This window comes from Aptenodytes patagonicus, chromosome 4, assembly GCF_965638725.1.
Source record: "Aptenodytes patagonicus chromosome 4, bAptPat1.pri.cur, whole genome shotgun sequence".
In the NCBI taxonomy this organism is placed as follows: Eukaryota; Metazoa; Chordata; class Aves; order Sphenisciformes; family Spheniscidae; genus Aptenodytes; species Aptenodytes patagonicus.
The window spans coordinates 37,452,716-37,467,149 of NC_134952.1; the positions used below are offsets into that span (position 1 = coordinate 37,452,716).

Sequence of the window (14,434 nt, forward strand, 5' to 3'; positions counted from 1 at the left end):
GTGGCGGTCCTCCCCCCGCGCCCCACCGAGGCGAGCTCCGAGGAAGGCAGGTCGGAGCGCAGCGCCGGTGGAGCGGGCAGGCGGCACAGCCGGTGGGTGGCGGCAGCGGGGTGCCGGGCTGCGGGCGCGGCGGCTGGGCCGAACAAAGCGGTGGGGGGTGGGGTAGGGCTGGCTGGCGGCCGGCTGTGGCTCTCTGGCTCCGCGAGGCCTCGGTCCGGTGGGGGCGGCCGCCCGCGCCTCTGCCCGAGGCAGCCGGCCGAGAGGAGCCGGAGCCTCCCCACATCCGGGCCGGGAGGGGAGCCGCGGCTCGCCCGGGGCGGGATCGCTCAGGGCGCCGCCTTCCCGCTCCCCTGGCTGCCCGCGGGGCTCCTGCCGCAGCAGCTCCTGCGGCGACGGCGGGGCGGTTGGTTGTTGGGGACGGATGTCCCCCCTCCGCCCGCCGCAGCGCCTTGCCTCCCGGGCGCGGCGGAAGGAGACCGGCAACGGCCCCGCCGAGCGCTCGCCGCTTCCCGTTCCCCGGAGGGAGAGCGCGGGGGCTTAGCTATTAAGTTATCTTAGTTATCCAGAAGCTTAAAGCAGACTGTTTGCTAATTTAAGCCTGTTTCTCTGGAGAAGCTGACTAAGCAAAAGAAAAAGGAAAAAAAAAAAAGGGAAAAAAGTGCTTTAATTTTAAACTGCTTTCCGGTGTCCCTCCGATAGACTGTTAACTAACTGGAAACATAGGGCCTGAAACTGCATTTGCATCTACCAAAATAAAGCTTTGGATACAGTGGGTTAAACCTCATCTGGAAAATGGCTCTGCAGCGACCCGGCTGCTAACAAGGAGTGAGCGTGCGATAGCTGAGAGGCATCATCCCAAGATGAGGGTCACGGGGGCGATGGTAGGGACGCTTGCCTCTATTGTAGTGATCCTGCCGGTGCAGGGAAAGCATACTTGACACCCTCACAGACACTGTGACTAACTTTTTATAGCATGTAGAAGGCCCTGTCCAAGGTGTTGTCAGTCTGTTCCCTGCTAGGTTGAAGGATAGTGCTGATAATCTAGTCTTTTAGCCTCCAACTGGTAATTCTCTTCTTTAATTATCTGCTTCTCATCAGTTGGTAGGTTTGAAAATAACACACCTTGCCCTTAATAGCTTTGTCAGGATCCTTAATATTTGTTGCAGTGGCGATGTGGTTAATAGGTATAGGTGGAGGAATAAGGAAGTGTCCCATCTATTCTCAGAATAAATTCAGGTCGTGCTGATTTTGCAGATTAATGCTAACTAACTAAAAGTCTGTTTGCTTTTGGAAGATCAGAGTGCTGGCCCAGTGTCAGTGCTTTCCGACAACCGCATCCAGACCAGAAGTAATCTGAAGGGCTGTTACAGTATTAGCATGCTTCCTTCAGTGGTAGCAGTATTTAACAGGGGGATAATGCCACATAGAAAATATAATGGTATATTTCAGATGTTTTTAGTTTTTTCATACAGTCAGCTTCTATGTTTTCCTTCCATTATTAATTAGATAATTATCAGTTATCGTTATACATTGTAGAATGGAAAATTCTTAATTTGCATGTCTGCATTAGTATCGCAATGTGCCACGTATATATTTATGTACATAAAATACCTTCTTTGAATGCTTGACGTTTTCTCTTGCAGTCATGTGAGGTGGAAAACTGCCCTTTTCTAATCTTTAAGGACATGTTTTATGATACTGGTTCCTGTTTTGGACGTGTATTTTAATACTGCTACAGTCATTGCTTTGTAGCAGCTGACACATACTGAACATGTGTTGTCTCGTCTCCTGTGCTTTGCATATTTCAAGATACAGTTGGTAACTAGAGACAATTCAGTTATTTGCTTCCTTCCCTGTCTGAGAAGCTTTGGTGTTATTTTTATCACTATATCATTAACTTGTCTTATGTGGTTCACAATTCACATAAATATTGCTTTAAAAAGAAACTTGATTCTTATGGCAGCGGTGATATATGGTGATGTGAATGTATTTTCATTAGGTTCGGGTAGAATAAGTAAATCCAGGCTGGAATGGAGTAAAAACATTGTTTTATTTATCATTTTCCTATCAAAAGAAAAGCATTGGAACAATTGCATTTATATAAGGCAAAATATATTTTTGCTTTTATTGCTATACAGAGAGACTTTGGTCATTTTTGGTAGTTTGCTGAGCATAGTTTTGGACCTTTTTGAACTACTTCATTTTTTACTTAGTACCTGTAAAGATCATTGTAGCATCATCTTTATATCCACTATCTCTGTCTCCATAGGGTTTTTTTAAAACCATTTTTTTTTTCCCAGATACAATATTGTAAAATAAGCTTCCTAAAACCTACAGAATGTATTCTGCTAGATTAGAAAAATGCTATTGCTCACTTCAGGTAGTTGTTTTTTAAGTTTCCTTACAGTTGAGAGCTCTTCTTACCTAAACTTTCAGAGGAAAGAATATCAAGGAGCAGAATAACAATTTTTAATTAAATTCTTTATGTGTTGTCCTGATTTTTTTTTTCCCCTATCCCTAACGGCATGAGATCATCCTCTACAGGGTAATGTGTATTCTGCTTGACAGAACATGACATCATTGCATTACCTAAACCAAGATGAGGCAATTCTTAGTAGTCTGTTAGAATCAGCACTGTCCTCCAGAGAGCGTTGCTGTTACCCTGATTAGTGCTTTAGAGAGGAAAACATGCTGCTGATTAAAACATGCATTTGAGTGCCTAGCAACAAAACAGATATCTCTCTGTGGATGTCTTGTTCTTTAAAGAAGTGCAGGTGACTTGATGCGTTAAGGTGCTCAGAAATGGATAGATATTAGAGGTGAGTTACAGAGTCTATTCTGAAGATAAAGCACACGTATTTTAAACACCTAACGTATTATACCCGGTTTTTCTTCACTCTCTCTCCAGCTTCTGTAAAGACTCTTAGACAAGCTCCAGTCATGATGCAGTAAAATGCAGTAAGCTCTAACACTTCATTAAACAGTTGAAACTGTAGGCTGTGAGCTAGGCTTGCAAAGGCTTTAGTAAGGACTATTTTTATGATATGGTATTACAAAATGTGTTCTAAATTTTTCAGAAACAAAGTACTGTAGTTCATCGTAATTGTAGGTTTTGCTAGCCACTTCTTCAAATTTCATCATTTCTTTGGCATAGGATCAAGAACAGCAGTTTTAAAGTTTTAAGTTTTAAGGTTGCAAAAGGAGATATGTCTTAATTTAAGGTCACTTAAATGTTGAAGATCTTTCTTATTGTTTGCAGCATGCTTTAACGTTTGTGTTGTAGAAGCATTCCATGGTCCCAGTCTGTTAGGTCTCCAGTTTGCCTGCTTCAGTCTGCTGCGGTTCACCAGTGTTATTCCCACCAGTTTACTAAAACCAGCCCCTAATGGGATGCAACAGTTTGGTTGGAGCACACCTGATGTGGGCCCAAGGCAGCCTAATGATCCACTTACCCTCCCTAATGATTCCAAGGTCTCATCTGTTGGCCCGAGAGTTGTTAGCTTTCCCTATACTTTAGCTGAGTCTTTTTCTAAGTAGTTATTGGTAGCCCAGCCTGGCTCGTATGATAGACAGGAGGTGACCGCAGCTCATGTAGGCACGTACTTACTAGTTTACACTAGCTAGTTCAGGTACTTGCAGCACTGGCACTGCAGATCTTCACAGTGCCAGACAGCTGGGATGAATGCTCGGGCTTTTAGCAGAAGCTGAATTCCATGCTGACATGGCTACACCGCTCTCAGTACACCTGCTGGCTAGTTTCGATAATGAAGTTTGTATGTAATACTGTGGGTTTTTATATGGTGTGGTTCTTCATTACTGTTGGCAGGCAAAGAACAAACAAAGAAGAAAGTTAACCTTTTCCCTGTCTCTCCTATTAATCCCAGCCACAGTGAAGGGTTTGGGTTGTGCTTCTGCACATAGTGCTTCTCCAGAAGGAACAGCATGGGTTGCATCAGAATTGTGGGTCAGTCTGGTTGGATGTTTTCCTACAAAATAAAGCTTTGTTCAAAAGTGTCAGGCTGAGAGCTCAGGAAAGCTGGGAACCAGCCAAGGATGATTGTGGTAGGGACAGGGTTGAAAGAGGCATAGAAACTCCTGGAAGCTGGGCTCTGCTGGAACTTCTAGTGTTCTTGTCAATGAAAGCCATTCTTTCCACTTCCTAGGGATCAGAAGCCCTGCTTTTCAGTTACAGCTGGGTGGACACACCAATTGTCACTCTAGACTAGACTTTCTTGTCAATGCAGATGCTCCCTGCACAATGATAAGGCATAGAGTTGGATCGCTGTCATGCCACAGGTCTTAGGTACTTGAATTACCCTTTTTGTCATTTTTCACATAGGGAACTTTTAAGGAATTAGGCTTTGAAGTTAGGCTGAATGAATCCAGATCATGGTGCTAGGCAGGCAACTTCAGCCTGCCCCATGAAACTGTCTCTAAAGTAAATTTCTAAAATATAAAGCAGTAATGTATTTTAGAAATTTTATTTCTAAAATATCAAGCTTATTTGATACTCTTGTAATTTGGTTTTCAGGAAATTTCCTGTGTGCTGCTAATTTACATGATACAGTTCTCAAGTCTGGAATAATTTTGTGAGCAAGAAGATTTCTTATTTACATCAGTGTTCCAAGATACAAAGAAATAGTATTCATAGTAGCCTTGAAGATCTTTTGAAGTCACTAAAAATGTAAGTAAATGTCTTTTAAAAAACAAGGAAAGAAAGAGGTTTATACATAAACCAGATTAGTGCTTCTGATGCGTCAGTAATTGTTGCCACAGAAAATGGATGTTCATGATATACTAGCTAGAGTATAGATACGATGTTAAGAGACTTATAATAATAATATGATGGTGTAAGATGGCAAATATAGTTTGCCACCAAAGAACCTAAGCCTTAAATAAGAATCTTCAGCAAATCTTACTACTTGGTCTGGTTATTTATACATCCCTGTTTACCATAAATATACCTGCTAAGGAAGTTTCTTTAAAATTCTTGCCTGGTAGTGCCTTGTTTGTTTCTTGAGGTCTAAGCATTTATTTCACTTCTAAGCATTTATTACTTTGTCCTGTCTGGCGATTTAACTTTAAGATGCTTAATCCTTTTCTGAATCCTGAGTTAAAGGTAACTTGTGGTAATGTGTTCCATGAGTAATTGGGAGGGGGATTTATTGCTTTTAAACTGATTTCTGGCTTGGTATCATTCATCATTTCTTGTCCTGTGTTCTGATCAACAGTAAATAGCAGGCCATAGCATAGAGGTCACTTCATCAACTATTTAAAGTTATATTGTTGTGGTTTTACGTTATTTATATTGCAATTGCCTTCACATACACCAATTAGGATTGCGTGCAGTGTTGTTTCATTTGACATGGAATGCAGAAAAATTATTTATTTCTCAGAATACTCTGACCCAAAATCTAATCTTCTGTGTTAGTCTTTGCACACATCCGATAACTTTTATTGCTTGGTTTTGGATCTCAATTTCTGTCTTACTGAGATGGAAGGATCCACATATGACACACTATTTATAATACTAAAATGCTACTAATGCGTGTAGGGACATTACAATATTTTAAAGATTGTTTTCTATTTGTTTGTCTCTTATCCTGCTTTTTGTAGGCATTTTCAATCATTTGGTCACAGGGATCTGCAGACTATTTTCCCAGAGCTGTTTTAGAACACAGTAATTAGAAAAATATTTCATGTTCTTTAAAATATAAGATATGTAGGGATTACTCAGAAATGCTGGTTTTTGCCTGCCAATACTAATACTCCTAGGCTAAAGTTATTCTGTGTGAATATCCGCTTTTAACATTCTTGTTTTCTCTATAATTCTAAAAAATTGCTCTCTGATTGTGTAAGGCTTTAAGGAAACCTAACAAAAATTAAGCAATCTGAAGATGATATTTCATATGAAAATTAACTGTCTCATATTTCTGTTTTCTTATGTTTTCAAGCTGATAATTGGGAGCCATAATGGCAGACATAGGAGATGGACCACATTCAGGGAAAGATCTGACAGATGCAAAATCTATTCCTGGTTCCAAAGGGTAAGTGAGGTACTTTTGGTTTAAGTCTTGAGGAATCTTGTGCTGTAAAAGAAGGTGAGAGCCATGGAAGAAATAATACTAAAAGGAAAAGTTTCAATTATAATAATCATAAGTAAATTATAATAATCATAAACAACTATTAGAGTTGTTGTACGGACTTTGAAAATATACAGTCTCTGACAAAAGAGGCCATATGTATGTGCAAGGAACTAAAAAGCAAAACACTTGAGGTGCAGTTAGACTTGGCTTAACAGCGTTATGAAGTGGTTAACTGTTCTTGAACAGAGAATTCTCTGTCTCAGCCTGGGCTAAATGTTCACCCCTTTCCTTGAACTGCTTCTAGAGCTCACCTGAACCTGTGGCAGCCAGTTCAGCTGCTTGAGCTGACCTGCTGTAGAGTTGTATGTGCGGAAGCACAAGTGTGAGGGGGTGGAAGGGAGGAAATGCAAGCCTGTTCTTCCTGGTGACAGCTAGTTGTTATGCTGGTGTAGCACTATCATCAGATTATGCTCTCTCTGGGAACTTAATTTGTTTCTGAAGTCATTCTTCTTAGTATTTCAAGGAAAATTAGATTTAAGAGCATTACAGACTTTTTATTTGTAGAATACAATATGATAGTGGGCCCCAATCTTGTAACTGCTTACCCATGTGCTCAAATGAGAAAATCCATACCGACTTCAGCATATATGGACTGAGTAAAATTGACAGCCATTGCAGAGTCATGAGTGGTGGTGTAGTTGGTGTGCTCATTAAGGCAGAATTACAGCTGCATATAAAGTCTTGGTCATTTTATAGGTTTTGAATGTTTACTTGTGAAAATTCAGTGGTAATACGACTTTTGGTTAGAATTCAGAATAGATTTACAATCTTGGAGCTGATCTTGCCTCCAGGTACATAGCTTTCAAAAAGACGATAGTAAAAAAACCCAACTGATTTCTTGTTGCTATACTAATTTTTCATATTCTCCTGTGCAGAGACATTATCAGTTTAGACACAGTTGTTCCTTGATTCTTTAAATTTTAAGCTTGTTACAAGTTCCACAGAAGATTACTACAAATACAAATTACTCTTCATTGTTTTTTTTTAATTATTTGTGTATGTGCACATTTTACCGAACTTGAAACAAAAGTTTTATTTGGGAGCATAACTATACAAAGCAGTTTTATTTATTTTAACCTCTGGGCAAGTACAGTCTTCACTAGTCTTAGATCAGATCTACCAACTGATTTCACAGACATAACTTAGAATCGTAGAATGGTTTGGGTTGGAAAGGACCTTAAAGATCATCTAGTTCCAACCCCCCTGCCATGGGCAGGGACACCTTCCACTAGACCAGGTTGCTCAAATCTTCATCCAACCTGGCCTTGAAGACTTCCAGGGAGGGGGCATCCACAACGTCTCTGGGCAACCTGTTCCAGTGTCTCACCACCCTCACAGTGAAGGATTTCTTCCTAATACCTAATCTAAATCTACCCTTTTTCAGTTTAAAACTGTTACCCCTTGTCCTATCACTACACTCCCTGATAAAGAGTCCCTCCCCATCTTTCCTGTAGGCCCCCTTTAAGTACTGGAAGGCTGCTATAAGGTCTCCCCAAGCCTTCTCTTCTCCAGACTGAACGACCCCAACTCTCTCAGCCTGTCCTCACAGGGGAGGTGCTCTAGCCCCCTGATCGTTTTTGTGGCCCTCCTCTGGACCTGCTTGAGCAGGTCCATGTCTTTCTTATGCTGGGGGCCCCAGAGCTGAACGCAGTACTCTAGGTGGGGTCTCAGCAGAGCAGAGTAGAGGGGAAGAATCACCTCCCTCGACCTGCTGGCCACACTTCTTTTGATGCAGCCCAGGATGGAATTGGCTTTCTGGGCTGCTAGCGCACATTGCCAGCTCACATTCAGTTTTTCATCCACCAATACCTCCAAGTCCTTCTCCACAGGGCTGCTCTCAATCCATTCATCGCCCAGCCTGTATCCATGTTTGGGATTGCCCCGGCGCAGGTGCAGGACCTTACACTTGGCCTTGTTGAACTTCATGAGATTCGCACGGGCCCACCTCTCTAGCCTGTCAAGGTCCTTCTGGATGACATCCCTTCCCTCTAGAGTACCAACCACACCACTCAGCTTGGTGTCATCGGCAAACTTGCTGAGGAGACTTCTAGGGAACAAGTAGCAAACCTTACCAGTTTCATTGGTTTTGCTAAAATAACATTATTTTATTATTATTTTGAAACTAGAGAAGAGAGATCAGAAATTAACACCTAAAGTTTGTCTGATTTCTATACAGAATGAACCTACCTGCTAGCAAGTCTATGGACTCTGGAATTCTGCCAGACTACAGTTACAGAATGGATTATCCAGAGATGGGGGAATGTGTAATAATAAACAATAAGAACTTCCACAGACAGACCGGTACCACTTTCAAATTTTTAAGTTTTTTCCTTGTATTATTCTTCAAAATTAAATATGCTGACCAATTTTGATTGCAATCTAAAATTAAGTGGTTTGAATGAGTGTGATTCATTTCAGTGCATTCTTCCAAATATGCATAGAGGGAACACATTAGGGTATAGCAGTAATGGGGAGAAAAATTGATAGGCAGTACAAGTCCATCTTACCTTTTAGTCATGATTTCTGTTTCGCAAGTGAAATCCTTCTTTATGTCTTTAAATAGATAGGTAGGTACAAAAATAAGGAGTAGATAAATCTACAATATAGGTACAGAGAGAGGGAGATGGTGTGCATGTATAACAGTGCAATGTTTTTTCTGTTAGAGTGGATCTGGAATAATGGAATAATATTCCAGACTGATACAGGTATAAGTGAGAAAAGAATTTCGCTCAATCAGACCATGCCATCTATATCGTATAAAAAAATAATACATTTCTCTTACGTATAGGGATGTTACCCCGTTCGGGTACAGATGCGGATGCCGCAAGTGTCAGAGAAGTTTTTATGAAGTTGGGATATAAAATAAAGATCAACAATGATCTTTCATGCAGGGACATTTTTAAACTATTGAAAAATGGTAAGTAATAATATGTTCAGTGCGTGTGTTAAATCAACCACTGTTTCCAAATACATCTCTAGCCCTCACATGTCTTCTTCCATGGTTCTTTTAGATGATATTTCACACCTAATGGTGGTTTATTGCTAAGGATGACATGTACATCATAGTTTCTATGTTTATTCATCTTTGCTGTCTCTCCATCTCTTGTGCCATGACTGTTGTCTCCATATCCTTTCTCATCTTCTAAAGAAGGCTGGAAAAAAGGCTGAAACTTAAATGCAGACTGATTTATATTCTGACCCTGGGATCGCTGAAGCTCTGTGAGTTGGAAAGAAACCTGCTTAATTGGGTATAGAGGGGTTCTGTGCTATATGCTTAGTGGTGTAACCAAGAGGTGTTCTGATCTGGGGGGGTTCTGATCAAGGGACCAGAACTGCAAGCGTGTGGACTGAATTACTCTTTTAGAGAAACAACTCATGTTTTGTTTGACTTGTGAAACAAAACACCCTTCTGTCAAGTGAGAGCTGTATACTACTGTTTGTGTTACTCCTGTGCTGTTTGGACTTGGCTACATCTAGACCAGTAAATTAAACGGAGCCTGGAGGTATCTGTAGCCCTGGAACACAGTCTATTCTAGTTAACTGTTGGAAGGTTCTCCGGCATGACTGTGGCTCATGCCTACTAGCACTCTCCCAGGCTGTTCCAGGTCACAGTTCAACAGTAAAAGAGTTCCAGGGATTGTTCCTAATAGCCAGTTAGCCTGCAGCGATCCTGTTTGTGTTTGGTTTTGGGGTTTTTTTTAAATGTAAGTGTTTGCTAACATAGATGTAGGTTCTTTAGTGCCAGCTAATGTTTATGCCAGAGAATGCTCCCAGGCATGGTTAATTTGTTAGTATAGTTGCAGCCTGTCTGTTGATAGTAGCTGCAAGTGGAAAGGCCTCTGTCTTACCTGTGGTATAAGGCCTCCAAATAGACAGGGTAAACTACAGACTGCAGCCTAACTAGAGATTCCCAAAAAACAGCCTTTTCTGACTCTGCTAGATGCAGTGCTTGTCCATAGACTGTAGAAGTGCCTGAGTGTGCATTGCTTGACAAAAATCTAAATAGTTCAGTTTTTCCTAGAATAGAAATTCAGTGTTTTGGCAAGCTCTAAACAGAAGACTTCAGCTTTTGCGACTGTTACACTTTTCATCTACAAACTCTTGCATCTTCTTGAGTTTCCCACTCAGAATTCCTTTTGAATCCTTTCTTTTAAACCATGTTTGCATCTTTTCACGTATTTAAAAGAATCATCTTGGTCCTCAGGTACAATCCCCACAATGTCAGGCAACAAAAGACATCAGAGAATATCTGTTCTATGTTCTTTGCATACCACAAGATGGGAAAAAAAATATAAATCTACAAACACTTTATATCAAGCTTAAATTTCTTTAAGTACAAAGTTCAGAGGCTTGAAAAATCTTTCTAGACCTTGCTACAGGGCAAGAGTGAGCGGGGGGGGGGGGGAGAGAGAGAGGTGTAATGCTAGTACCTAGGTCCCTGCAGCAGCAACAACTTTCATGCTGCATTCAGTTCCCATGTAATCCAAGTAGTTGAAGCATCTCTGATTGGAAAGAGAGGTAAGACTTCCCCATCCTTTCCCAAAATTCAGAACTTCCCATCAATCTGATCCCAGATCATGAGACTGTTGACCATTACTGCATGAGCGAGGTGTACCATTCAGACTTTGAGACACTGTGGGAACACCCTCTTTGTCTCCTCACAGTGTTCCTGGCCTAGTTCTGTGGCCGTGTCATAGAATGGGTAGGGTTGGCCTTTAATTTAGGGTTTTCTGCGTCGAACCTCCTGAAGTAAAGTAGGCTGGCTTCTTTTGTTCAGAAGTGAAAACTGGTTGGAGGTTTCTAAACACGGGAATTAGTTCCTGAAGACTTCTGTCACACAGGAAGCATCAAATGTTCAAAGCTTTTAGGGAATGCAAAAAGTTAAGATAATTCTCTCTTTTCTTTCAAGTTTCTGAAGAAGATCACAGCAAGCGAAGCAGTTTTGTTTGCGTGTTGCTAAGCCATGGTGATGAAGGATTCATCTATGGTACAGATGGCCCTCTTGAACTGAAAGCACTAACAAGCCTTTTCAGAGGTGACAGGTGCAGAAGTTTAGCAGGAAAACCCAAGCTCTTTTTCATTCAGGTGATGTACAGCTGAACAATGATCGTCAAATCAGCTGGATACTTAAACAAAATATTGCTTCCCTTTAATTATTAGTGAATTATTTCACTTTAATTATTAGTGAAAAAAAGTTAATTATTTCTAAAATTGATTTAAATGGAATTACTTTCGGAATAAGATTCTCTTCAGGTCTAAAAGTGGCACAGTCTGCCGTATTAGGTAGGCAGTATTTGTAATAGCTGAGATTGCATTATCTTAATTCTGTGGATTAAGTAAAATCTTTCTGAACACTAGCCAATATTTTAGTGAGTTTCTGAATGCACTTTTGAATTAATATCTATCTTAACCAAACTGTGTAGTTGATTTAAATAAATGCTAGTTACTTTTCTTCCGAGTCTGTCTAATGGAAATGTGATGAATAAATTCTTGTTATTTTTGCAGGTTTTTAATTGGAATATTATCGTCTTCAAAACGGAAAAAAAAAATCAGCATTCTGATCGTGATCGCTGCCTTTATTTCTCATTTATTTTATTTTCCATTCTTCTTTCCACCAAATAGGCTTGCAGAGGGACAGAATTAGATTCCGGTATTGAGGCAGACAGTCAATCAGAAGAAACAATGTGTCAAAAAATACCTGTAGAAGCAGATTTCCTGTATGCATATTCTACAGCTCCAGGTGAGAGACTGGCAAAGAAGTTTTTGTTCCTGAAATTGTACCTATATATCAGCTTGTACTGATACTGTAAATGACAATTTGCAGTTGTATCCAGTCAGTGGGTGACTACTTCATTTGTTCTCTTTCATGGAAATACAAATTTTCTTCCCTCAGTCGTTTTTTCTCCCCTGATTTGATTTCTTTTTGAGGTAGTTGCTATTCTCAGTTCCTACAAAAAAAACCCCAAACCCTGAACAGACATCTTTCTCACTAGCAAACCCTCAAATGTTCATCTGCTATAAATTCAGTTACTCTGAGTTGTGCAAATAATTTACAGCAGGAAGTAAAAGGTATTATTAGTTCTGAGAGAACAAAACAGTCAGATATCTATAGATGCATATACAGAAGTGGGTGATAAACACCAGCATATTATTTGCCTGTCAACTCTATTTTCATTGCGTCCTTAAGCAAAATGAGTAGTGGCAGAGCCCTTAGTATGCCCTTTACGTTATCAATTAGCAGAAGTAGGTTCCAGTCTTTAATTCATGCACGTAGTCCTGAAGATAGTGACACTGAAATCCATTTTGCATCTTGGCTCCATCTGTACTGTCACCTCTCCTTCGTATACGTGTACTCTAAAGAAATAGTAAATTACTAGTGACTAAGACTGTTGCAGCAGAAGATGGTTTTCCTGCCTCTTGATTTTCTACCTACTTAAAGTTTTCTTAGATTAGAAAAGATGAGAGGATTAGAAAAATCTTTTGAGTTGGAATTTGAGGAGATTATCAAATCTAACTTTTGTTGGTTAGCGGTTTTGAGGTTTTATTTTAAAACATTGGAAACAATGTATTGTTCCCCTGATCGCTATCCTGTCCTGTATCAGAGGCTGCTACATCTGATCAATTTGACATCTCTCTCTTCCACAGGCTATTACTCCTGGAGGAATTCAGCTGAAGGCTCCTGGTTTATTCAGTCACTGTGTAAAATGCTGAAGGAACATGCAAGGAAACTTGAACTCATGCAGATTTTAACCCGTGTAAATCGCAGAGTGGCAGAATACGAGTCCTGCTCAACTCGGCAGGATTTTAATGCAAAGAAACAGATTCCGTGCATTGTCTCCATGCTCACCAAAGAATTTTACTTCCCTTGCTAAAAGAATTTCACCTTGTAATTTTTCAGTTCATGTTTTTATCTGTAATTTATATGCAATGTTAGTATGGAATACCACTTTTAAGTCTGAATTCCTGTTCACGACTGTGTGTGGCATAATGAACTGTCTCAAAGTTAGATATGTCCGTTATTGGAAGTAAAACATAGTATGGCTATGTTAGAAATGCAAGCTTGAGTAGCTGAAGCACAAGCAAATTTGAAAGTAGTGCTCTGAGTATCTCGAAAAATTAGGAAGAGGAGACTGAAGAAAGGTCAGATCACTTCTCAGATCTATTTGGTGCTACATTGCACTTTGCTGGAGGGGCAGAGGAAAGAAACAATTCTTGTAAATAGTTGGGTTTCATATCTTTGCTAATAGGAAGAAGATTCAGAATGCGATATGTTTACTAATGATGGTAACATGATAGTAGTGTCGCCATACATTTCTTCTTAACTCGAGTTCTTAAAGGTTATAAACTGACCTAAACTTTTTATAACTTAAGGCATAAACTATGGAAAACAGCCATTTCCTTTTTTACATACAATTAGGAAGCGTCCTTAGGATACAGTCAATTTTTTCCTGATAATTTTATAACTTTTTGTATGGAGTATTAGGTAAAGCGAGTATATCAACAGGGTAGCTGTTTCAAAATAAATGTTGTCTTCTGACCTTGAAGGTGAGTGACTAAGGGACCAGTCTTCCAAAATTTCTTTTTCTGCAGCTCCCTAAGGGGGGAGCTGTTGGGGCATATTTTGGGCTATAAGAATCAGTGCAAAAGCAAGTCTACATTTCCTCTTTCTGGCCATAAATTAGAGTGGGTTTGCTTTGTGCTCTGTGTGTACCACATTTAATCTGTGTGGAAACCTAGATTTGTGGTACTGGAGAGATTTCACTTCTTAACCCTAATTACAAGACTTTAGCTAAAATACGTTAACAAATAGTAAATTTATATCTCCTGACTCTAAATTTTGTGGAACAGGCTTTTACAAAGTTATAAAACATTTTTGTTGATGTTTCAGCTTGTGGCAGGCTTTTTAAGATCAGAGGAAAACAGAATGGTAAATGACTATAGGGTGCTTGCAAAACAAGACTTAAAACTCTTTAAATTGTGTAGCATAAACAATGTTAGCAAATTGATGTGCACTTCCAGAGGCATTTGGGGTTTTTTTTTAACTTATATTAAATACTGTTTCCTAAATTGTATCATGCTTTTCTATGCGTATTATTTGTTTAGGATCTGATAGCTTTTGCAAATTAATTTTAACTTTAATTATGTCCCTTTTTCTCAAAATACTACTTTCCCTTTTCTTCCCCATCTGCCTTACCACCTGAAGTTGAAAAGAAGCTGCTTCAAAGCATTGTATACAGTATAGCCAGGTAATAAGAGTAGTGATTGAGACATGGGAAACGCAGGTTCAG

General features: G+C 40.0%; 1 protein-coding gene across 1 annotated transcript; it reads left to right on the forward strand.

Annotated features, from left to right (window-relative positions):
• Positions 1–18: 18 nt before the first annotated feature.
• Positions 19–14,218, forward strand: CASP3 (caspase 3). Its single transcript, XM_076336436.1, has 8 exons — positions 19–92; positions 4,532–4,684; positions 5,955–6,047; positions 8,323–8,447; positions 8,935–9,063; positions 11,056–11,231; positions 11,769–11,886; positions 12,792–14,218. Exons 3-8 carry the CDS (start codon positions 5,974–5,976, stop codon positions 13,016–13,018), a joined length of 849 nt encoding a protein of 282 aa, XP_076192551.1. The 5' UTR covers positions 19–92; positions 4,532–4,684; positions 5,955–5,973; the 3' UTR covers positions 13,019–14,218.
• The last annotated feature ends 216 nt before the right edge of the window (positions 14,219–14,434 follow it).